General features: G+C 45.2%; 1 protein-coding gene and 1 pseudogene across 1 annotated transcript in view; both read right to left on the bottom strand.

Annotated features, from left to right (window-relative positions):
* Positions 1–23,671, bottom strand: part of LOC139061073 (proteasome subunit beta type-2-like) — a 32,332-nt gene that overhangs the window by 8,391 nt on the left and 270 nt on the right. The window contains exons 2-3 of the mRNA XM_070540533.1: positions 5,434–5,556; positions 1,727–1,797 (exon numbers count right to left, since the gene is read on the bottom strand). Of these exons, the coding sequence (XP_070396634.1) occupies positions 1,727–1,797; positions 5,434–5,556 (194 nt within the window). The remainder of the gene's footprint in view (positions 1–1,726; positions 1,798–5,433; positions 5,557–23,671) is intronic.
* LOC139061070 (F-box/LRR-repeat protein 20 pseudogene) lies at positions 12,283–23,664 on the bottom strand (annotated as a pseudogene).

Here is a 23,671-nt window from a genome sequence, read left to right as displayed (position 1 = left end):
CTACTCCACGTTGAGGAAGGGGTTTGTGGGAACGACAGGGTAGGAAGATGAAGGCGGTATACAAAGGTGATGATGAAAGCTGCTGCACAGTCTAATGTTTCTCAGTACACTTCTCTATACTACTGCCTATAATGTTTCGTGCATAGCTCGAGATGCTGTGGAGCTTAGAGCAACTTTTCACGCTACCCACATTTGCATCCAAAAAACAGTGTGGGCTACATGACAAAAAGATATAGGAATGTGCTCATTTTTTTTTTTCCAATTAATTGCGTTCTGGGCAGTCTTATGTGTCAAAACTACTATCTAATTATGTGGCTTGCTGTAGTGGAGGGACTACAAATTAAGTGCGACCGTCTGGGGTTCCTTTAACGAGCACCTAAATTTAGGTGTGCGAGGGTTTCTGCATTCCACCCCCATCAAAATGCAACCACGGCGGCTGGAATCAAACCCGCGACCTCGAGCTGAGCAGCGCAATGTCAGAGCCCCTGATCAATCGTGGCAGGTGTAGGGATGCGCAGCATAATTTCGCTTGGCAGTTAGTACTCGTTGTATTACAATAACAAAATACAAAGTCAGTGCCACATAGAAGTCATAGCAGATGTGAACATATTAACGACAAGAGTAGAACGTCTGTACGATTGCACTCACTGCACAGCTTCTACAGCACACCACCTGACTTCGCGAGAAAAACATAGTACATACATACCGTAAGCTCAAGGCATACAAAAAAAAAAAGTACATTGAGGTAAAATTGATTCCATATGCTATACTTACATTACAGTTGCAGCTCCATGTAGTTAACTATGATACGACAACGAATTATAGAATATAAGAAAGTAGATCTACTAAAATTATGGGGTTTTACGCGCCAAAACCACTTTTTGATTATGAGGCATGCCGTAGTGGAGGGCTCCGGAGATTTTAACCACCTGGGGTTCTTTAACGTGCACATAAATCTAATTTTTCGCATTTCACCCCCATCGAAATGCGACCGCCATGGCCGGGAACCAGGGCGGGTAAAGTAGATCTACGTTTATAGCCGGTGTCAGCATGTAACAAATGCAAATGCATGAAGGAATCTGACATTACAAGGGCATTTTTGTGAGATGTGAGCTGATTATAATGAGGCACAGCTGCAAGAAGCTTGTAGGTACTAAATGACTTCACAGATCAAAAGCCAGTCTTCTAGGAAACACGTGGAACGATATATTCCCAAGGGCTCGCTACTTGCACAGCTTACGCAGCACTGCTTGCCCAGTATAAAATGGAGTGCACACGGATCAATACAGACCAAGTACAGCACATTACCATTGGCATCTTTGCATTTCTACAATGCCCTTCAGCTCAACCGAGTCTGTACTATGATGGCCAAATTATTTAGTCGATGAGAGCTCACAACCTCATCAGCTCAAACACTAAGAGCCCATGTTCAGAAGCAAGGGCAGCGCTCACACTTATGTGCAGAGTTCGGCCTGCGCACTCTGCCATTTTTAAAGGCATCTGAGCTCTGGAACTGCCTTTCGATCCCACGGTGAACGCTATTGCATGCGTGCCTTTCCTTTCCACTTTTTCTGTCCATTTCCCCCTACCCCAGTGTAGGGTAGCAAATCAGGCGCATCATGGTTGGCCTCCCTGCCTTTCCATTTCCCTCTCTCACAATGTCCCACGAACAGGAGTGAAGCTCAGGTTCTGGGGGTGCCTACTTTCGAGAAAATGTGGCACTCACCCTGCTCCTGAGGTAGTCTGCAAGGTTTCGCCGAGTGAAGCAGGCTGCTGCGGATGGGGAGAGCTCGTAACCTGCACAAGTAAAGCCAGGTCAGGCCTGCTTAAAAAGGCTTGCCAACCACAGATTGCACTGTTTCTGCACCTCAGTTCTTCACAATATCCTAAGCTCCTGATAGCAACGTGATGGCCGCCATGCTGTCACTGAATATAAACAGAAGTGCACAGGAAGACAGAGGCTTGAACTGACCCACAGTAGTCGAACAAGGAACAGCATGCAATTGCTGTCCTTAGCTCTGGCCACATTCCTTGTTCGACCTACATTACTGATCACAACAGCAAGCACGACAGGTGGGTTTGGTTGAATGACTCAGTGGAGCACATTCTCTAGCCGATCGGCAAAGAAAAATGCACACTGTTTTGGATAAACATGTTCTGCACAATACTAAGAACAACTTCAAGACAGGATGGGATATGTACACTGCACAGAGAGTGATTGACAGATCAGATTGGCCCCAACTGCAGCTTTACAAGATCAAGCACAGTAGCTTATGATTGATCAAGGTTTGCAACTGCTTGACAGACGTGCAGGCTTCAGGCATGCAGCTGCAAACATAGAGAAATGTGCTTATTACGAAAAAAAAAGAGAGCTGACAGGAGAGCAAGCAATGAAGTAGCTAAGCCGGAGAAAGGTGTTGCAGAGCCACTTAAACCATAGTGAATGACCTGTTCTTCTAAACTTGTGAAGTTGCGACTACAGAACAAACTGAAGAGCCACAGTATCAATACTTGATTACACTTAATATGTGAACAGTATGTACATACCCACTTTAGTACCTACAGACGGCTTCTCCAGTGAGTATAAAACAAATGTGCTGGTACTTTTGTTGCAAATTTTGTTCTTTTCACAGCAAGTACTAAATTCTGTAGAGGTACCTTTGCCTTTGCCCCTGTCAGTCTGCAACTCAGCCATAACAATTATTCAAGATGAGTCAAGGCTGTCTTGACAGTATACCATTAGCCGAGTCATAACAAACTTACAGCAAAGTTCTAACAGCTGCATGTTCAAAATTCTCTCAAATTATGGGGAAAAAGCCAGGTGCACTGGATGGTTATAGGGCTGCATAGAATACAAGAGAAATGTGAGAAAATTTACAGGAGTGTTAGCCAAGCAGCTGCATGAGTAGAAAGGAAAGATGAGGTCATTTCAGATTGAGCATGCACCGTGACTCACTCAGACCAGAATCTGTGCTGACTCATTGAGAGAAAGAAAAAAAAAAGTGCTGCAGTGTCAACCATACCCACCAATTTAAAAACAATGACGAGAGGATGTGGACAAGGAAGTTCAACACAATCGCATTATGCTAAAGCCACACAAAATGAGATTAGGTATCAATCCTGCCAGGTGCCTGTCAGTAATGCTGCATGTTTCAACAATTAAAACAAAAGACAGCCATCATGATTAGCTAATTGAAAACCTCACTCACTTCCTACTTCCATTCAAACTAGTGCTTTTATATACCAAGAGCTGATGAAACATTTGACCTCGGCGAACACAATTTAGATAAACTGAGATATGACGTGCACAGCTGGGCAAATTCCAATACCAGTTATCTGCCGCGGGATTGTAATAGCACATAAGAGTGCTGGAAACAAATATTGGTGCTGGGCTCATTAGCGGCAGCTGCCGTGGTCGATGGCTCCCACATTGTCATTCCTGGCTTCCCTTCGTTCCCCCATTGATATTCCCTCCGTCCTGGGTGTGTCCCAGAACACAATTTAGATAAACTGAGATATGACGTGCACAGCTGGGCAAATTCCAATACAAGTTATCTGCTGCGGGATTGTAATAGCACATAGGAGTGCTCGAATGCTTTCATAATGTCGTACAATGAAGAGAATTCTGATAGAAATTGTCTGCCACAGTACAGTCTGATGGCATAGGACACTTTAAACAGATCTCAGAAAATTAGACCAGATGGTGGGCAGAAGAGAAAAAAAGAAAGAAATGAAACAATTCTGTTTTTGTTTGTATTGCTTTCTGGAGAATCTTAATACCTTAATAATGTACTGAATGCACTGTGATGTCCACAATACTGGCCTCAAACTTCAAAGGGACAATAAAGGGGAATATTAGTTAAGCTGTACTAGTAAACTACGCTTGTACAACAACAAAACAGCCACTAACTGCACAAAGAGGCTTAGTGAGCCTCATAACCACAACTACAATGGGCACACGGCAATGTCTCCTTAAAGTTTCCACCATAGCTCTTCATGATGTGGGGAACTTTAAGTGCTTGATGGAGAGTGAGTAATGGCTAGTCAATAAGCAAGGATTACACTTCATTCTAAAGAGACCTAGAGATCAACATGACGACATATTAAACATCTTATGAACCAACATATTGTACACGCAAGAAAATTCTAAAGAGACCTAGGGACCAACATGACGACATTTTAAACATCTTATGCACAAACATATTGTACATACAAGAAAATGCTTTGAAATTTATCAGATCAACACAACATACTGGCACAGCAATTGTGATTCAACATTCAAGACAAGAAGGGTTGGCCTTCATTTTCTACAATGGCAGTCTCCCGTTTTCCATCAGATTAACAAGTTTTTTTTTTACGAATACTTTACTAGCCTGAAGTGGTTTAGTGTTGCTCTTTTACAGTCCATTTAAAATTCTCAACTTCCAGCAGACAATCAAGCCTGCCAACCTGTCTGTAGTCAGAGCTGATCCCAGATTCAGCAAATGATGGAACACAGAAATCCACGTCACCAAACTTTCAGAATGAGGCAGTACAGATTAAGATAGATAGTTGGTCTATCAGCGCTGCTCGTTATCACACAGTGTACGTGTCCCTATCCTCGTAACACCACTCTGTTTCCCAGAAATACTGATCAGATGATGACGCACAACACAGATTTTCCTCCTTCCTCAATGCAATCCAACCCCTGTGTAGCCAACAGCAGCAGGAACAAGAAAACTACATACACTGAATGCATAATGCCACATTTCCTGCAGGATATGGACAACGGCAAGCGCTGGCAACACTACATGCTGGTGATTGCAGGCATTTCACATTCCGGTTTACCTGTCTGTTTATGTTTTTCTTACAGAAATATTAAAGGGGAACGAGTTGATAATAACCAATGCGAAAATTTGCCAGAAAGAATTCCTGCAGAAACCATCGAAGATAAATGCCAAAGTAAGCCATAGCTTTCTCCTTACGCTGCTGCGTTTCTTATGTGGACAGAACGTAGCCTAAGCCGTGATGTTACACTTCACGACTGGTCAATCCCACTAACAACACGGACAGAATGTTGCTCCGACCCCTGACAAAGTGCAAAAAGCACGAAAAAAGACAGCATCCTAAAAGGCATCAATAAAAAAATCACGGCCATGGTGCTTGCCCTCCTTACCTCTTTCCTTCCTGCTCTGTGCACATGCTTCCCTTTCCACTCTGTACTTTCCTTTTCCTCACTCATTACCCTCTACGATGTTAGATTATCATCAACTAATGGCGATCCAACAAGAACGCGAATCATGAAGCACAGAGAAAAACCCAAAAAGGGCAGCGTATGCCGTCATTATTCAAAAGTATTACATGTTAGTTCACACTGCAAGATAAAGAGGGAAGCATGTATACATAAACAGAGAAAAAGACAAATGAAGTTAAACGAACAGAGGCACAACGTACCATTGCGCATCTTGAAAAGCTGGATGTTCTTGGCAATGAACTCGGCAAACTGGACCGTGTCACCAGCCTCCCCGCAGACCGCCATGAGCAGCTTGTTGCTCAGTTTGTGAATCTTTTCTTCATCTGCAACGAGAAGTGACGGCTCGTGAGCATCAGTTCCCAGCCTCAAAGGCATGGTGAACCATTCATGCTGTAAACAAGTTTTAAGGCGATAGCGTTAAGGGCCCCATGTCGCAGAAAATCCGGCGTCTGCACCCTGCCTCCAGAATCGACTGTTGTTTCAGCAAAAATCATTTCAAACCATGCATACCCAACTGCAGGCCCTCCATGTAGCGCAAGGAAGTTACTGAACTAATTTAATTTCTCAAGATAAAATGTCAGAAAAATTTTGAAGTACGAGTTACACACAACCAACAGACATGCTAGCGTCGGATTGTAATTTGAATATATGAGAAAATATAATTCTATTAGGCAGAAACTCAAAACACAAACTCCTTTTCCAGTGATTTGTGCCTGCAAATCTCAAAGGCCATAAAGTGGCACACCCAGTTCCTTACACCACCTCCAGATGATGCTCGCCTCCCGCTGCATTGAATTTTCTTCTTAACTTAGGTAGGACATTAGGCAGTATAATAGCAAGAGCTTGGTGGCGCAACCCACCGCCTCGTTCCGCAGGGGACGGACGGACGGACGGACGTCCGTCCGTCCGTGCGTCCATCCATCCATCCATCCATCCATCCATCCATCCATCCATCCATCCATCCATCCATCCATCCATCCATCCATCCATACATACATCCACCCACCCACCCACCCGCCCACTTATCTATCGTGGCCCAAGCAAGAGGCTACCGGGCAGCTCGCCTTCATGCATGGCGTTCGCCACCAGCATTTCCTGCTAAAGATTGTCGTTACGTAAGCTGCAGTTGGGAGGATGCACGAGAAGCAGTCGAGGATCTTTTAATGCTATCGTGTTCCATTCTTAAAGGCAAAGATTAAGCGTCCTCTACATTTTTAAGACTAACTCCATTACCAAGAGCCATGAGCAAAACAAAGAACACTGCAGCCCTTGCAGACATACTGCTTTCATCTAAGCACCGGATGTACTTGTCTACTTTTTTGAAAGTATCCTGCCATTCTCATAATAATTTATGGTAGTGCCGACACAAACATATTGTGTCTCACTTTCTTTTGCCTATTTAGATCTCTCTAAACACCATAATTTTGGTATGAAGTCTAAGTTCCTTGACAGCGCCACTAATAATTCATTACACCACCTTTATACGACTCGTTCAAAACATGCATCAAGCCCAGCGCAGCTTTGGACGTGAAAATGGAGACTCATCATGTACCGAAAGTAGAGGTGACAGTTGCATGTTATCACAAACAACCCAAGAGCATGCCGGTCAGCCCGGTGTAGTGATAGAAGGCCATACAGTGACTGTGTCACTGAAAGCTGCTGTCAAATTGGCCCTTCCAATTGTTTGTATCTCTTGGAAACACAGGGGGCCTCACTCTCCCCTGTTGTCCCGTTGTGTGCTGAATGGACTTCTCTTGGTTCGACCCCACAAGACTACCACATCAGGTTTCAGTTAGACCTATCACCGTTATCACCGCCCATCCTACTGCGGTAAGCATCTTCGCCTATCTGTTTCACAGTGCGTGGTGCCGTCCGAAGCAAGCATAGCGTACCCCTTTAATGGGCACTGACTGAAACACGCAGCGGTTCCCTGCTGCAGACTGCAATGGTATACGTTTTTTGGCTGCAAGATCCCATGTAAACATAAATAAAACTTGAGGTGTGCACGATCGAGAACAGTATATAGCCCGTCTCACATGAAAACGACGGCGTGCAGTTTCTTATTCTGGTATCAGCCAATCTCTGCCCGGGTTGTCGCACACCCTGCTGCCAAACCTATTGCGATAAGCATCTTCACAATCAGGTCTCGGAGCGCGTGGTGCATTGTGCCATTGGTTGCGTACTGCACGCTGCGATAATCCAGGTGGCAGGATGTGGGCATCACGTTTCGGTGGCATCTGGGGTTGCCAATGAGCTCTATTTCGTTACAGTTTCCGGTCAGTCGCCCTCTAATGACACCCGGCAATTGGAAAATAAGGAAAACAACAAAATGCATCTCGAGTCTTGGGCCCCAACTATTCATGCGACACTTCACATTACATGGATGTCAGCAATAGTTGAGTTTGCAAATTTTTTTTTAGTTTGGATCGCACATTTTCCCGGTTAGTGTGTTTCTTCTTGCATTTTTTTTTCTTTCCAAAAACGTATGAACGAGGTTTTTACTGTATATTTAATTGGTCGCGATAAAGTGCAACGGACTTTATTATTCTCTGTGTTTCCAAGGGGTTAAGGTTCCATAGTGTAATTATTGGGCCGGTGGCTATCCAATAAGATAAAAGCAAGGAAAAAAGTTTTTGCGAGTATTCCTCTAAGCTACCAGCAAGGTATGCAATAGCTGGCACTGTTTAACTCTTTTAGGCAGTTTTTACGGTCTTGTTGCTCCTTGCTAAAATTATTTTTTTTACATTTACTTAATCGTGCAATTCAGTTCCTTAAACCAAGCTCCAATGGACCTTAAGTGCCATAGGCAAGCTGTACACATGTAGACAAAAGAAGCACTGTAGCAGATAAATTATTGAAGTGCCGAGTTGGGAATGGCACAAATATTTATACAAAGAGCACATAAATTCACCGACTCATTCTTTCCTCTTTGTTACCTGCCAACTCATCAATAATCTATTGCACAAAACTTCTGAAAGTTAGCCTTGTTGTTTGCGAAACTTCAAACCAGGGGCGCAATCGGATATTGCTGTTCGAAATGCACATTAAGTTTGCGCTCAGTTTCGCATTATGCGTTTGGCTAGACTGTTGTTTGAAACATGTGTTCAGTTGGCATTCAGTTTTGCGTCAAATGACTGGCTAGATCACTGTTCGAAATGCGCATTCTATTTTACCTCATGCGATTGGCCCAGCCAATCGTTAAATCTCCATTAAGCCAGCATGCCAATAAAATACTGAATTGAGCAGAATGCTAGATTTTGATTCAAGTTGATCTAATGTCACCAAGAGACATTTATTCTCAACACAAGCAACACACTACCATCATGCAACATGGCAACAGTGATACCCAGGTGAATGCGATTACTGGCGAACAGCAAAAGAGCCATACTGATGCTTGGCGATATCTAACTCTGTAATGTCATAGCAGAAGCATTCATCAAAAGCAAATGGTAATGTCCACTGATAATAACAATCCTTGTAGTGTTAACATACCATCTTGTCGAAATTCAATCATATTATTTATGTAAAAAAGAGAAAGGCACCTCGAGGACAACGGCATTTTTCTGTCTCGCATCTGTGTGATGCCCTATGAAAATCAATTATGCAGCGTCCTCTTCGGCAGAGTTTCTGGCTAAATGTCTTCAGCCGACGCTGAACGACAGGTAGCGAGCGTCTTTTGTTGGATTAGAGCAGAAACACAGGACAAGAGAGACGCTTTGCTCATGACTTTTTCTTCTGAAAGTGGTTAGAGGAGATAGATGCAGGATCCCAGATTGCAGTGGTATTGCACGGATAATGTGGAGAATCTTCGAATCCTTTACTTTGTGTAAACTTGACTCTTCGTTGTGTTTTTATTAACAAAGCATTGTATAATTGTATAATTTCGTATAATTGTTTGCTCTTTATACTGTGTCAATTTTTCCCCCCTTACCCATTCTTCGGGCCTGTAAGGTATTTTGAATAAATAAATAAAAATGCAGTGTACACCTTATTTCACATACAATGAGGACTGTCTGCACTATACTCCATTCCATAAATAGCATTCAATGCTGTGGACACTAGAGAGACTTCTTGCAGCGGCTTCGTTAGGAATTGGATATAGTTCAATGTTTCTTAACTGCAGCTGTGTGCAACTGATTTTTATACAGGCTCAGTACTGAATGAAACAAGCTTTAATCCTTAGAAACAAACACACCATGGTATACGGCTGCTAATGCATTGTTTTAGATCATTTTTATTTTTGTTGTTGTTTTCGTTTTTTTTATTATTATTTGCAACCAGCCGCGAGGAGCGCTGTTGGCGCACAGCAAAGCATGGCCGGAACACCCAGCGAAGCATAGACAGAATGCATGGAGTGATAACTTTTCTTGACCGAACTTCTTGCATAGCTTGCACAGCGTTGACTGCTATGTATGTAACGGAGTATAGCTCCAAACGAAGCAATAGATGGCTTGGGATGGAGCTTGCTTCCAGGGATCTGCATCCCTATTGCTGAAAAAGCTTCTGCAAAATATATGTATAATTTTCATGGAATATGCTTAACCGTTGGTGTATTTTGCAAATTTGTATGGAAAAGAATTTAAGAGGGGGGGGGGGGTGTACATGACAAACTAATAATCAGAAATTGGTACAGAGAAACAAGCATTATAGGAAACTACTTAGAGTGTTCCGATACGTTCTGGTATTAGTTCAATGGTTTAAAGAGCTTAGATCTTCATTTCAAACACACAAGCACAAAAATTGACAAGTCAAGATGTCATGTCAGTGCTTTTTTAAACGAAGAAAACATACAAAATTGATGACGGTTGGAATTGGCTTAGAAAATAACGTTCTGAAGTGTGTAAATGAGAGTGAAAATGGAAATCAATTTATGTGGCCCACCTAGCATTTTACCAAGTTCAAAATAACTTGAAACAAAAATTTCAAATTTGTTTACCTGAAAATCACAGTTCAATATTTTCAATATTTTATTTGTTTTGAATTCACACACACTTTTCTACTTTAAAGAGCTTTTTATATCAACATAAATGTGGCAGTCTGGCCTTTTTATGCTGCTATCCTCTTAAGAAACAAGAATTGCTGCATACAGTTTAGATTAAATACTTTTTCCCTTAATTGCTGCCTGTAAGATTGGTAAAACTATTCATGTTCCTCATGCGTGCATGCAATTGGCATGTCTGCACAGTTAGTGTCGAACACTCACTCACTCAGATATTGCCTAACATGAGACCAAAAAAATGAGACCAAGAAATGAACATGTTTAATAACAGTGTGGAACTTCTCGCTTATCTGCGAAGATCCTTCCATATTACATTAAGAAGAATTCAGCTAGAATGGCCCCAGCAAAGGAATCTAGAAGCAGAAATCTACTTAATGAAAGGGATTTCTTCCACCCCATCCGTTTTAAGTGTGCAAAGAATGGTGTGACTTGTGGAAAGGAAGCTGCACAGAGCTGTTCTTGATTCACCACTAAACCGTTCCTAATTTTTGTCCCCATCCCAACATTCAAGTCTTTCAAGTGATGGCACAAGCACATAGTAAAAACAGAATATAGACCCACAAGCTACACATCAAGATTGCCAGGAAAAGGAAGCAAAACCCAATTGAAAAACAACAACAAAAACGTCTTTAACAGTTTGCCGGAGAATATTTTAGCGCAGTGCGCCTACGCGTTTCGTCCAGCACATGACCACAGCAATCATCCCACACCTGTTAGCACTTCTGAGGTACATTTTTTTTTCTGCCCTTTTCCCTTCCCTCTGACAGACAGCTGCATTTCAGGCAGCCTTTACGAAGCATGTTGCCGGCGCTGAATCAGCGCTGTCACAACTGCAATTGACGCTTTCGCAGTCACCAACTGTTTTGGAAAGCAAGTGGTGGAGAAGACAATTTGCAATCAGAATCAGAATCGGTTTTTATTGAGATCATTAGAATATCATTGCATAAGCTGTACGAGGGAAACTCAAGTATGAAGGCGTAGCAGCGTCCACAGCTTGCTTTTGTTGCTAGTTATTGTTGTCCAGGGGTTATATTTTGCAAGTATTCTTTCTGCCAGTTTATTTTGCCATCCGGCCCATCGAATGGGTAATCCCGGTGACACCGAGGTCTCGGCTTCGTGCAGGACAATGACAAATAATAGAAAACGGACGCAAAGGAATGCTGTAAAATGTGGCCACAGATCTCAATCCCACGAAATGTGAAAAAAAAAGAAGACTAGACCTGCTTCTCATCTGTACGTACTCTCCACAATGTAAACATTTAATGTGGGTGTGCCACTGAACCATAAATCTGGACAAACAATGAACTGCTTCCTCTTTCTTTGTGGGGCTTCAACTGTGCTCAACATGTTTGATTATGATTATCACTAGAGCAATGCTATGCCACGTTGGAAGTCCAATTCCTCGAGGCAGTTAACAGAACTCAAAATTTTAACACTGCACATAGGCTTAGTTGTTTCTTGATCACGGGTGTGTTGTTGAGCTGCATAGCTTTAACATGAGACATGAGAGAGCAAAAAAAAAAAAATTTCACTTGCACACACACAGCATAATGCACAGTATCCCGTGCGGGTGTGATCGTGTTTTCTGTGTGCGCTTCAGAGCTATGCAGTGAAACTTCACATCTGCAGGGGAACTCGATTCCATCAGAACTTGAGCATATGAGCTGGATCCAAGACACGCTCAGTACTGATAAGCACATAGATAGGTACACACTGCACCATTTAATTTGAGGTTGTGGATGCAACTTGCGAAATCCTTTTTTTTTCTTTTGCAGTGCAAATGACATCCATATTTTTCTCGAAGTGGTGCATGAGGGTCATTCAGAGTTATTTATTCTTGGTAATTATTTACTCATTATCGCTAATATGCAAATGCAAGTAATGTATAATTTACCAGGCTGCATTAAGTACACTCTATGCAGGATAGTAGAAAAACAGACGTTCCTTCACACTGCTCACGTTTAACCTATTAAGCGCTGAAAACCTGCACAATCCAAAGCGTACGACGTTTGATGTGATATGCAGTCCCCAGTAAAAGACAGGCACGAGGTTCGTCGAAGAAAAGAAATAGGTGCCCTTTATTGTTCAGCACAACAGTTGGTTCGAAAGCGCATCTCGCTCACCTCTCTCGTTGAGGAAGATGATGTGCGTTTCAAGAGAAATAAAAGTGAGTGTAGCCACGTCGACAAGGGAAGAAAAAACAAGAAGAAACACAGAACTTGCAGGAGAAAAAACACGAAGGCACTTAATCACAGGTTTCACAAGACTGCCACGTACTTTGATGTTCACACTGTCAACATGCAACAGGCTACCAAATAGCGCTGGGAGATCAAAAATTTTGTTTTCACCATGACAAAAGGTGAATGAATGCATCTGCCTCTTCCCGTCATCTTTCGAGCAAATGTAAGTGCTTGGCAGTTATGTTTGGTGCAGTGTAATGACATTGGGTACAAGGAACGAGTAGCACACACATCATCGACAGGGTCCTCAAGTGACAAGACTAACACTACAAAACTCCTGCCGAAATGTTTCTGCCAATGGCTGTGCATGCAGACGGCAGAAGTTCGCTTTTTTCTTCTTTTTTCAAATAGACGAACTGGGAAACTATTAGCAGTAAATACACATGAACAGCAACATAAAAAGAAAAAAAGCAATCTTAGCAAGCAAGCCACTGGTGCACACAATATATTTTTACTACTATAAACTTTTGCACTGGAATGAATGAGCTCAATGTGGCTAGCCCAGTAATCGGGCAATAGCTGAGCTACCAAAATACGAAGGAAATCATGCAGATCTTTTTTTCCCCTCGTATATCTACCAGAAAATAGTGCCTCACTGTGGAAAATTTTGTACTGACAAAAATAGTTTCTTCACGTATCGAAGAACTTCCCCGCTACTCAGGTGAATGGTCCTTCTGTCCACATCGTTCTCAAATCCTATCATTTTGCAAGCCCCCGAAATGTCTACAGCCTGTGAAATGTCATTTTATGTCTTAAGATGTTGATGACAGGGCCCAGATGCCTGTTTGCACCAGAATATGAGATATTTACGAGTTAAGAACAGCGGAAATTCAGTATGAAAAATTATATTTCAGACAACAGAGTCACTTGCGCTTTTGTTAATTGGGAAAGTTGCTTTGTAAGCTGGATGAGGTCAGCATGGACAGTGTCAGTAGAAAAGATTTCTAAGTTTACACTAGGATATGCTCTTCTAAACAAAGTAATGATTGCTATCAAAAGCTGTTAGTAAATTCATTGTTACTTTGTACGGTGACATTCATATAAAATAATTACACCACTTAGCAGCTAACAGGCGCAAGAGTACTGTGGGCAAACGAGTTGTCACAAACTACTTTCATTATGACCAAAATCATCACATTTATCTGTGTGGCACCACTCAATAGGGGCTAGAACTCCTAAGCACCTTAAGTGCTTATGCAGTGAAGGTATTAACTAGTACATGGCCAGTCATGTCACGTCACAGGTGCTTTAGCGTGATGGCCACGAGCTCAGCACATGCACTTCTTTGAGCGTCAAGTGTGCTTATCAAAATTTGCAAAGTAAGAATGGACGCGAGAAGCAGAGGTTTGCCACAGCTCGAAAAACCAGACGGTTAGCCTATCCGAGACATTTTTGGCGATTTTCCGAACCCAGCATAGACCCTATGTTATAATTCGCAAGTGCGATGTACATTTGCCCAACTAAGGTCATCATTCAAATGAAGACTGCTGGGACTTGTCACTTACTCATGGTTTCATTGCGAGAGCCGGGTCTACATTTTCAATGTTCATTTTCCCCACAAACAGTACTCGGGCACACTGTTTGCGAAAATGACTATGCTGCCGTTAGTTGGGCAAACTGCCTTGCAGGAAAGCTAGCTTTACAATTACCAAAAAGGGGCTATTAAAAGTGGTAAGGTTGTAGCCACTGAAGTGTTTTCCCCCAACGTAACAGCGCTGCGGTTTTTTTTCTTTTTAAGGCATTGTTCACGCAAACATGCCCATTTCGCGAACTCACCAGACGTGAAGTGTGACAAAGTGCCACAACACGAGTCTGTATATCACTTTTTGCTCCGACGGTGACTGAAAGATTAAGGCAGATGCAAAATATTTCAAGTAGAGTTTCGAGCAGGCTTTTTCCTATCAATGTTTTGTTACTCTGAAGTCGAATAAACATTAGCAAGAATAATGTTCTTATAACCCAGTAGCCAGCATATTTTTGTTTTACACTGAACAATCCTGTTGCATGTATGCAGCAATGGCAGGCAGTCTGAGTGCAAATGTTTTGAAATTTTGGGGGTCAAACACTACCTTCACTACAATCAGATGCGCACAAATCTTTCTTAAAGTGTGATAACAATGCAGCATCAAACATCAGACATAGCATGGAGCCTGCCACAATGGCTTCACCATACATAAAAAACTTGGCAAATGAACTACCAGTAGCAGTTCTACGCCAGCAGAAGTCTGCATTAGTAGATCATTACTCGCTTGCCAGTCAGCAACAACTGGCTAATCAACCAGCATACAGGAGTACACGAAACAGGACACACCATAATTTTCATCCTGTACCTGCAATCTGTACGAACACACAGAGCGAAAAAGATTCAGAATTAATATATTTTAAAAAAATGAGAAAGAAGAAAGCTTTCTGTAGAAATAAGATCCTCTAAGTGGTTTCTGCTACGCATCACACTGGCTCCTACAGTAACACAGCACTGTCACCTATAAATACCTTTGGGCACTAAACTTGTCAATGGCACAAGCCATTAACCACTTTGAGCACCAACCAAGTGAATGTAGATACCGGTATTACAAACACGCACACACACACACACACACACACACACACATGCACACGACTCTACGAGGAATATAAGACATCCACCAACTAGAGCACAAGGCAGATGGAAACATAGGTTCCGCAAGCTCTATCTATCATGAGCTCAACCTCCGGAAGGCACTAACTACAGCTGCAGCAGAGTGCAGCCCACACAGCAAGCAAAGCTCTGAGCTGTTGGGTACAATGCACAAATACCTACTGCCACAGTCCGACTTGCATCACATTTTCTAAGGCACAAGCAAGACAAGCACGGTGCTGTCCAGACAATTGAATCATCAGCGACAGGCCAAGAATGCAGGACAGACTCTTCCCCTGAAAGTGTACTACGCTTGGTTTTTGTCCCTTACCACTCCCCCTCCCCCTCTCCCAAAGTAGTTCCTTCAAGGTTGATTCACACGATGAACTGAACAGCTCAATTAGCTTGCCAACCAAACATGCTGTGGCCCAATTAACCACACGATGCCCAAAAACCAATAAAAATAAAGAAAAATTTAATCTTATAGCTGTGGGGAGAACGTGTGTGCAAAAGAAAAGTTACATGAGTAAACAACTAATAGGCACATTAATTATACACTACGCTTATACGCTTTTGAACTATCCAACACTGAAAACATTTTCCAGCCTGTCAGAAACGCTACTATGAACTTTGAATAAAGTTTCTCAAGCTTAAATCTGAATCCTAATTTTGCGAGGCTAATGGCACTGAATCGTGCTGAGAGAGGCTAAAAAAGTTTTTTGGCTTAATGTATTGAAGCTTTGCAGTGGGTTATGAAGAACATTACAGTGAAGGTCTTTTAAGTTACTTTTGACCACTTGGGGTTCTGGGACCCCCTAGGATCAGGGGTGCTCCCATTGGAATGCAACGAGGTGGCTGGGAAATGCAAGTCGCTGATCACCGACACACCGACAATACGATGAAGAGCCAGTGAGCTGCATTACACTCCACCCAGGAACCGATTCAGCTATTTCATCTGTCATGTGAATCAACCTTTACTGATTGCACAGACGCAAAGTTGAGGTGCCCCAGTGTGTCAGCCGCGACAACAACACACAGAGACAGGACCAGTGGGCTGGGCACAAAGAGTACAGGGGAGGTTCTCTGCAAGAGGCTGCTGTTTAAGTTATGATTGGCTGGGCTGGACTGCGTATCCGCGGCAGCGAGGTGTTACAGTCAACCAGCACTTCAGCAGCAGGCGAAATGGACATGTCCACTAGGTGGACATTAACAGAATACATCCCCAGGTTGCATTCGCAGCAATACAGCTAGTTTTGAAAACCGGTCAGGTGAGGAGTCATTCTGACCTTGCAAACAGGCAAAAAAAAAAAAGCACCTCAACAAGAGATCAAGAAGCATGGATGGTGAGATGAGGGAAGAGGAAATATGAAGAAACGAAACGCTCAGTTTGTAGGACACATTCTGCTGAGTTCTTGACCAGCCAATGATGATAGTAAACGCACAAGGAATGAGCTGCTTGCTTTGGTCATCAGATTCTACTGAGCTTCACTTCCTCACCGGAGATCACACAAGAATTTAGTGAAGCGTAATGCCGCAAGACAGTCCTACGAATTAGAAGGTAAGCAGAAGGCATACCATGTTACACAAATTCCAAGGCAGCATTCAGTGCACACCATGGACACAAGGCCGGCTGAATGCAATTGTGAATGCACGAACCAACCATTCAGCCACCCTTCTGGCTCTGAACAGATGAAGAACACCCAGGCCAATGCAAGGGTTTATTATTATAATAAAAAAGAAACGCTAGAGAAGCCATCAGGAAGCTAAGAGAAATTAGTGTCCAGCACAAACAGTGAAGGGTAACAGGAAAGCCCTACACAAGAGTGATCTCCAACAGGAACCACTGAACACACGCAGCAGTTGTTGCTATCTTGCCATGGATAACACTATCAGCAGCCTATCCAACCTTGGACTTTGGAGAGCACCACTGGTGAGAGCGATAAACACAAGTCAAAAGAACAAAAAGAAGGCAGAAGGGCTTTGGAAGTAGTATGTTTGGGAACAGGACACCTAGATTTTCAAACACTTCCTTTCCTTCACCGGTGAATATATATATATATATATATATATATATATAGTAAAGATCACGGAAGCTTTGTTTGCATGCTCAAAACCAAGTTACACACCCACGGGCCAGCATGAGAGAGTGATGGACAAGCGAGATCAATGAACTCCAGTGTGAACTAAGCTTGTACACAAAAATTTTGTAGTCTCTCATTCTGCGCACAAGTTTCTCAATCTACTAGTCACACAGGCAACAAACACTCAGCACAAAGGGGCATCGCACAAGGTCTTAGTGCATAAGCCTGCTGCAACAAAACAAACCACTCAGAGTGCAATGACCCAGAAGAATGAACGTGGCAGAAGAAATCCGAATGAGTCACCCTGATGAAATGCCGCTACTCAGAGCCATGTCGCAATCGCGGACAAGAGACATATTCCCACAATGTTTGGCGCCACTCAAGGAACTGTAATCTATGCAGGTATGCGACAAGCTGAGAATTACGGCTGACCTTCCTTCAAAGGCTTAGCTCTCCCTCACAACCTCGAGAGTGCCTCCGTTAATGTAAACAAGACTTTGCGACACTCCGTGAAGGCACGTGACCGTTCGCACAGGCACTAGATAAAACGATCAGGCGTGAGGCTACAACGCATGCACGTGGAGTGACGCCGCTGCATTTCAAGCAGTGAGGATGTTCCACTACCTTATTTTGTTTTAGTCTTTCTATGCTCTTGCAACAGTTCACAAGGATTCTGCCTCTTTCTTTCTCTCTCTCACATACACACAAACATGCATGCTGAGTGAAATAAGGAACTAGATAAATAGCCAAGCAAGCACAATAATAACCTGTTTTGCCTAAGCTGAGCATACAGAGAATCACACAAGCACAGAATTTCTTACAAACACTACAAGAAGAAAATCTGGAGGTTGCAATTGTACCAGTTACCACAATAATTATGAGAAGTACACAGATATTTTTGTGCATCGGTGCAGGTTTGCTAAAAAAAAAAAAAAGCCCTGTGGCTCTTCTGTTGCCTGTGGGCAAATTGCCTGCTGTGCCGACAGGCTTTTTTAATGGCAAAATGATATCTTTGGGCAAACAGCACCATGGCTATTGCTGTGGTTAATTCATGCCTTATATGTTACCTTTCCCAATCACAACTCCTTTCGTTAATTCGGTGTGCTTAAAGTAATTACGATAATTTAGGTTGCGTTGCGCCGCCAAACATAGATCATATTTCTACTGCAACACTCGCAATGGGCCAGTGCTTTTACCATTCTGAATAATTCCTTTAATTCGACAAATTCTAAATACTGTCCAAAATAAAATGGACAGGGGAAGTTAAATTAGACTAATGGCAAACACTGAACTAAAACACAATGACAGAGCAGCATTAAAGAAAAGGTTAACACAAGAAGCCACAAGGATGAAGTTTTAGAGAAATTCATGTACAGCAACTCATTCTCATGTTGGCATTGTGATGGAGCACATAGACACCTCCAGCCGGATCTCATCCTAGCATTTGTAGTATGGTACTTGATGCACGCAAGTAGTAGCCTCCAACAAGGAAGTTGACAGCAACAAACTAAAATGATCACAGAGACTGAACACTGGTCAATTTTCAAAGGAGCACTGCATAAGCGTCCAGGACTGCTGTGCTAAATGACACGCCATCAAAAAAAGAAACGGTCAACATTCTGATCTAAAGGCACCGTCAATTTATGGAGGAATCAAATGTGCAGAGGTGGTGCTTTAAACTCAAGGCGTGAAAATGTATTCTTAGACGCGTGTGCCTGTTCACGTTTGAACACAACTGCCTTTGCAGGTCTGCCCAATCTGTGCACATTCAATGTGACAGCCTTGAAGGTGACTGGTCAAGAACAGGACCCAGGGGAACATGGGATGCAGCTACAAAAAGAAGCCATATCTGAATCTGCCACATACGCTGCCGACAGAACGAGAAAGTAGACGTATGATTTCATTTTACACTATCAACAAACGAAAGGTGTTGCAACAAAAGTAGTCAACAAGACTGCCGACCGAGCATTCCTAAGGGCTTGGGATGTTCTCGAAAAACACAGCCGGCACAACGATAATGGCCCACTGTGCCGTCACCGATTCACTACGATGTGCTTCACAATAAGACGTGTGTACACTAACGCTACCTAACTCGCAAGCAATACGAATAGCAATACAGAAGGCATGGTGCACTAAGGCAGCGCTGACACGCTCCCCTTGAAAAGAACAGGAAACAAATTCAATTCGTAAAAGACCTATTCGAAAAAAATATATATATAGACACTGTAAACTACAATATAAAATAAAAATGCCGCTATTTATGTAGCATCAACTATACTGTGCAACATGGTATTAAGGACACTTAAAAGTTCACCTACAAGCTTCGGCTTTGAAACGACAGCCTGTTCAAAAGTCGTGTTGCCCAACGCTCGCTGTTATGTCTCAAATCAACAAAGTTCCCTGAGACATGCCATGCAAAACAAGTAATCAAAGGCACCAGGAACCCCACAAGGCTAGTTAATAAGTCTGCAAGGCTATTGTGGTCTTGCCATTAGGGGTGAAACAATACACAGCGCAGTCACATGAGGTGCTAATATAAATGAAAGCCATTAACATAAGCAGTATGCCACAAGGACTTGTACAAAAGCTTTGGTCTAAGCAGTGACACATAGAAGCACACGGCACATGGTTTGCTCTATCGTTGTATCGGTGTAACAATCAGAGTGCCTACGTTAAATAACAATACAACAGGAACTGGAGAAAAAAAACAAAAGCAATTGCAAACTCCAAAGCAAGCAGCAGATATAACTCTGTGCATTGTATGCGGTAGGTTAATATGCATGTTATTCAAAGAAGCAAGCATCAATCTAGTAAATCGCTAGCTGCATTCTAACAAGTAATTGAAGATGGAGAAGTGTGCGAACGATGACTCAGCAAATACAAGAAAGCGCGCCAAACAGGGACATGCAACACAGCGGACCCTCCAAACATCCAGCACAAATATCTCTGTCAAGAATATGTGAACTCGAGGTGCATAACTCAGACTGCAAAAGCCAACATGGCAGAACCAACTGTACTGGGCCTCCACTCCAAGCACTGGACAAATATGAAAGGATAAAATAAAGAAACACGCTGTTTAAATTGTGCCTCTTGCCTCTCTAACCCCTTCTTTTCGCATATAGGTGGGTCAATGATGGAAATTAGCTCCCATCCGCCCCATTGGTTGAATAGCTCTAAAAGCTTGAACAAATCTCTCCATCCACACACTCCTTTCTCACTCATCACAGAGAGTGGTAATCTTGCCACACTGCCACCATTCTACAGAAAGTGATCTGAGAGGTCTAACAAAGAAGTGCCTCAACGACCACAGCGCTGTTTTTACTTCAGCTTGATTGCCACGTGCAAGTGACGACTGACAGGTGACGCAGAATTCACCACATGTGGCGTCTGTCAGATAATAGTGGGGCTTTCTACTCGTACCCATGGGTTAGCACATACGCATTAAGGGAGCAATCCCCTCAGCAAAAACAAGTGAAGCAAAAAACTGCAAATGCCGCCAGCCACTAGTGCTGCAGATTGCGAACATGGGGAATCCATCTCCTGTTTGGATCTACACTGGAGTGGAATGGAAGCAGAGGGGTGGCTTGTCTGGGCTTCTACGGTAGTGCTGACAGCACAGCATTCACATATTTGACCTTAGTGGCACAGATACCAACCCCCACTGTGGAATGCCCTGCTCTTTCATACGGCAGTCACATACTCAGGCATCGATTCAGGGTGCATCTTGCAGCAGTGGACAAGATGCATGCTTCACTTCGGGGGAAAGCGCCAGTGATATGCAAACTGCGCAGAGCTCACAACGAGTCGACGAGACCCACAATTTGGGCCAACGTGCTGGAACCTCTCCCTATTCTTGGCTGACAGGCTTAGGCAGTCCTCAAGTTGAATTAATTGCTCAGTTGCTTAGACCTGCTCGTTTCGCCCGGGGAGCGACTAAGCGGTGGTCGCAAGCGGCGGGAACGAGACACATGACCGCTGCTTGCTACGGGTGGTTTCCAAACGACCAACGAGACGCGCGGCCCGTGACACAGCAATAACCGTTCCACAAAAGAAAGCACAAAACGATGCCATCTCCCTCGAGGCGTGTGAGGGAAGTCCCGTCAGAGCATCACGCAACAGCGGCAATAACGCGGCTGCGTCCCCGATCGGCCTCGCAACGGCTGCGCAGCGCGGTCTGCGGCGGCGTCGTGGCCTTCGTTGTGTCTCTGAGGCTGCGGCGGCAGCGGCGGGAAGTACGTGTGGATGCGGAGCTGGGGCATGCGCGCGTTGAACTTGCCCACGGCCTCGCGCGTGATCAGCTGGCAGTCGTAGAGGTCGACGCGGCGCAGCGCCGGGCAGCGCGACAGGTACTCGAGCGAGGCCTCCGAGACCAGCGGGCAGTTGTCCAGTTCCAGGAGCACGAGCTTCTCCAGGCCGGCGGACAGGTGCCGTATGCCCTCGTCGGTCAGCTGCTCGCAGTGCGACAGGCTCAGCTTCTGCAGGCGCGGGCAGAAGCCCGCGAGTGCCAACAAGGTGGCGTCGGTGATGTGGATGCACTCCTCGAGGTCCATGCGCTCAAGCACGGGGCAGCTGCGCGCCAGCGCCTGGAAGCCAACGTCGGTGAGGCGCGAGCAGCCGGCCACCTCCAGGGTCCGCAGAGATGGGCAGTACTGCGCCAGTGCTAGGAGCGCGGCGTCGGTGATCAGGGCGCAGTTGGAAAGCCCGACGTAGGCCAGGTCCGGGCAGCGCGACGCGATCGCCACGACGCCAGCGTCCGTCACGGCAGCGCACTCGTTGAAGCCGATGGCACGTAGCGAATGGCAGCCTTCGCCGAGCGCCTGGCACGCGGCGTCGTTGAGGCCCGGGCACCCCTTGGCGATCACGGAGCGCAAACGGGGGCAGCCGCGCGCGATGCAGACGAAACCGTCGGGCGTCACTTGCTGCGACCAAGAGATGTCCAGGCGCTCCAGGTAGCGGCAACCGGCCGCGATGGCTCTCAGCGAGCGGTCCGTCAGCTGGCCGCACGAGCCGACGTCCAGGTCGACGAGGCGCGAGCAATGGGCGCCGACGCTCTCGCACGTGACGTCCGTCACGCGTCGGCAGCCGTTCAACGACAGGGCTTCGATGTTGCGGCAGCGCGCGGCGAACGCCTGCATCGCCGCGTCGCCGACGCTTTGGCAGCCGCGCAGCCCGAGCCGACGGAGGAAGCCGCCGCAGCGCATCGCGATGTTCTGCACGACGGGGCCCTCGATGTCTCGTTGAAACTCGAACAGGTCGATCGTCTGCCAGTTGCTGCCGTCGAGCGCGAGGACGTTCCATGACTTGGACACTTGGGCGCAGCGGCACAGCGAGACGAGGTCCAGAAACGAGAAGATCTTGAGGAGCAGCTCCCGGGGCAGCCGCTTGTCGATGAGGGCAACCTCGGCAGTGTTGTCACCGCCGCCGTCGCTCGCAACATCGCCGTTCGCGGTCGGGGCGACGTCGACTTGTTCGCTCGTCGCCGTCGCAGGCTTTGTTGTTGTCGCCTTGGCTCTGCCCGAGAAGCTCATGGCACGCCGCAGCTCGGTCAACCTGGCACGCATCGGCCCACGCGGCTGCAGGAGGGCGATGGTTCCTTTGTGTGTGTCTTCGGCGCGGCCGGGCGGGCTTTCCCCTCCGTCACGGCCGAAGGTTCGACGACACCAGCGACGGGGGCCCGCTCTCTCCGTCAACACATCGCCATGTTCTGTCGCCCGCCGTGGACTGCTCACGGAACAGTGGTGCAAGCGGCCCAGCAACAGCACGCACGGCTTTGTTTGCGCCCGTAGGGAGATCGTCGGCCGTGAGAGTGCGCAACGGTCCACAACGCGCACTCGTCAGCAGCTTATCGGACGTTGCATACTGTGTTTAAAAGCGCATCACGATTCCAGTCGCTACCTGATAGTGTCTGAACATAAAGAAACCACTGCACAGCGCACAGCTAGAGCCAAACTGCGTTCTGAGTGGTGGCAGGGTCACGCAACCCTCCGCCGAAGCTCAGTCGAAAACGACGACAGCGCCAGCATCACGACTTGTGGTCCCCCTGAGAGGCTCGACTGTGCCATTACGAAAGAACCCGAGCGCGTTCCCATGGTTGTGCAATCTTTTGATCGAAAACGCAAGCGTCATGGGACGGAACCGAGTACGCCCAGTAGCCGATAGATCGCGCTTCTGGCGGGTAAGCAAATTCGAGCCCCGCGCCCATTAGTCGCGCATTCCGAGCAATTTCTGGAAAAGACCAAAGCCGCAATGGTCCTGAAATTCACCAGAAACAACCGGAAAACCACGAGCAAATCAAGTAAGGGAAAATAAACGAACGCGATGAGCGACGCGGGTAGTACAGTGTCTATCGTTCCGGAAACACCGGCACGTTCGAAGCTGATAGGAAAATTTGGTATCAATTCGACATCGGTCTGGACCTAAGGAAACGATCGAATGTTGACCAGGAAATATTTGTTTTCGTTCCATAGGCAATGGACAATAGGAAATGAGGCGTTGCAAAAG

The sequence above is a fragment of the Dermacentor albipictus genome, chromosome 6 (assembly GCF_038994185.2).
Source record: "Dermacentor albipictus isolate Rhodes 1998 colony chromosome 6, USDA_Dalb.pri_finalv2, whole genome shotgun sequence".
Lineage (NCBI taxonomy): Eukaryota > Metazoa > Arthropoda > Arachnida > Ixodida > Ixodidae > Dermacentor > Dermacentor albipictus.
Note: the sequence above shows the minus strand (reverse complement) of the source record. Positions and strands in the feature narration are given on the sequence as shown.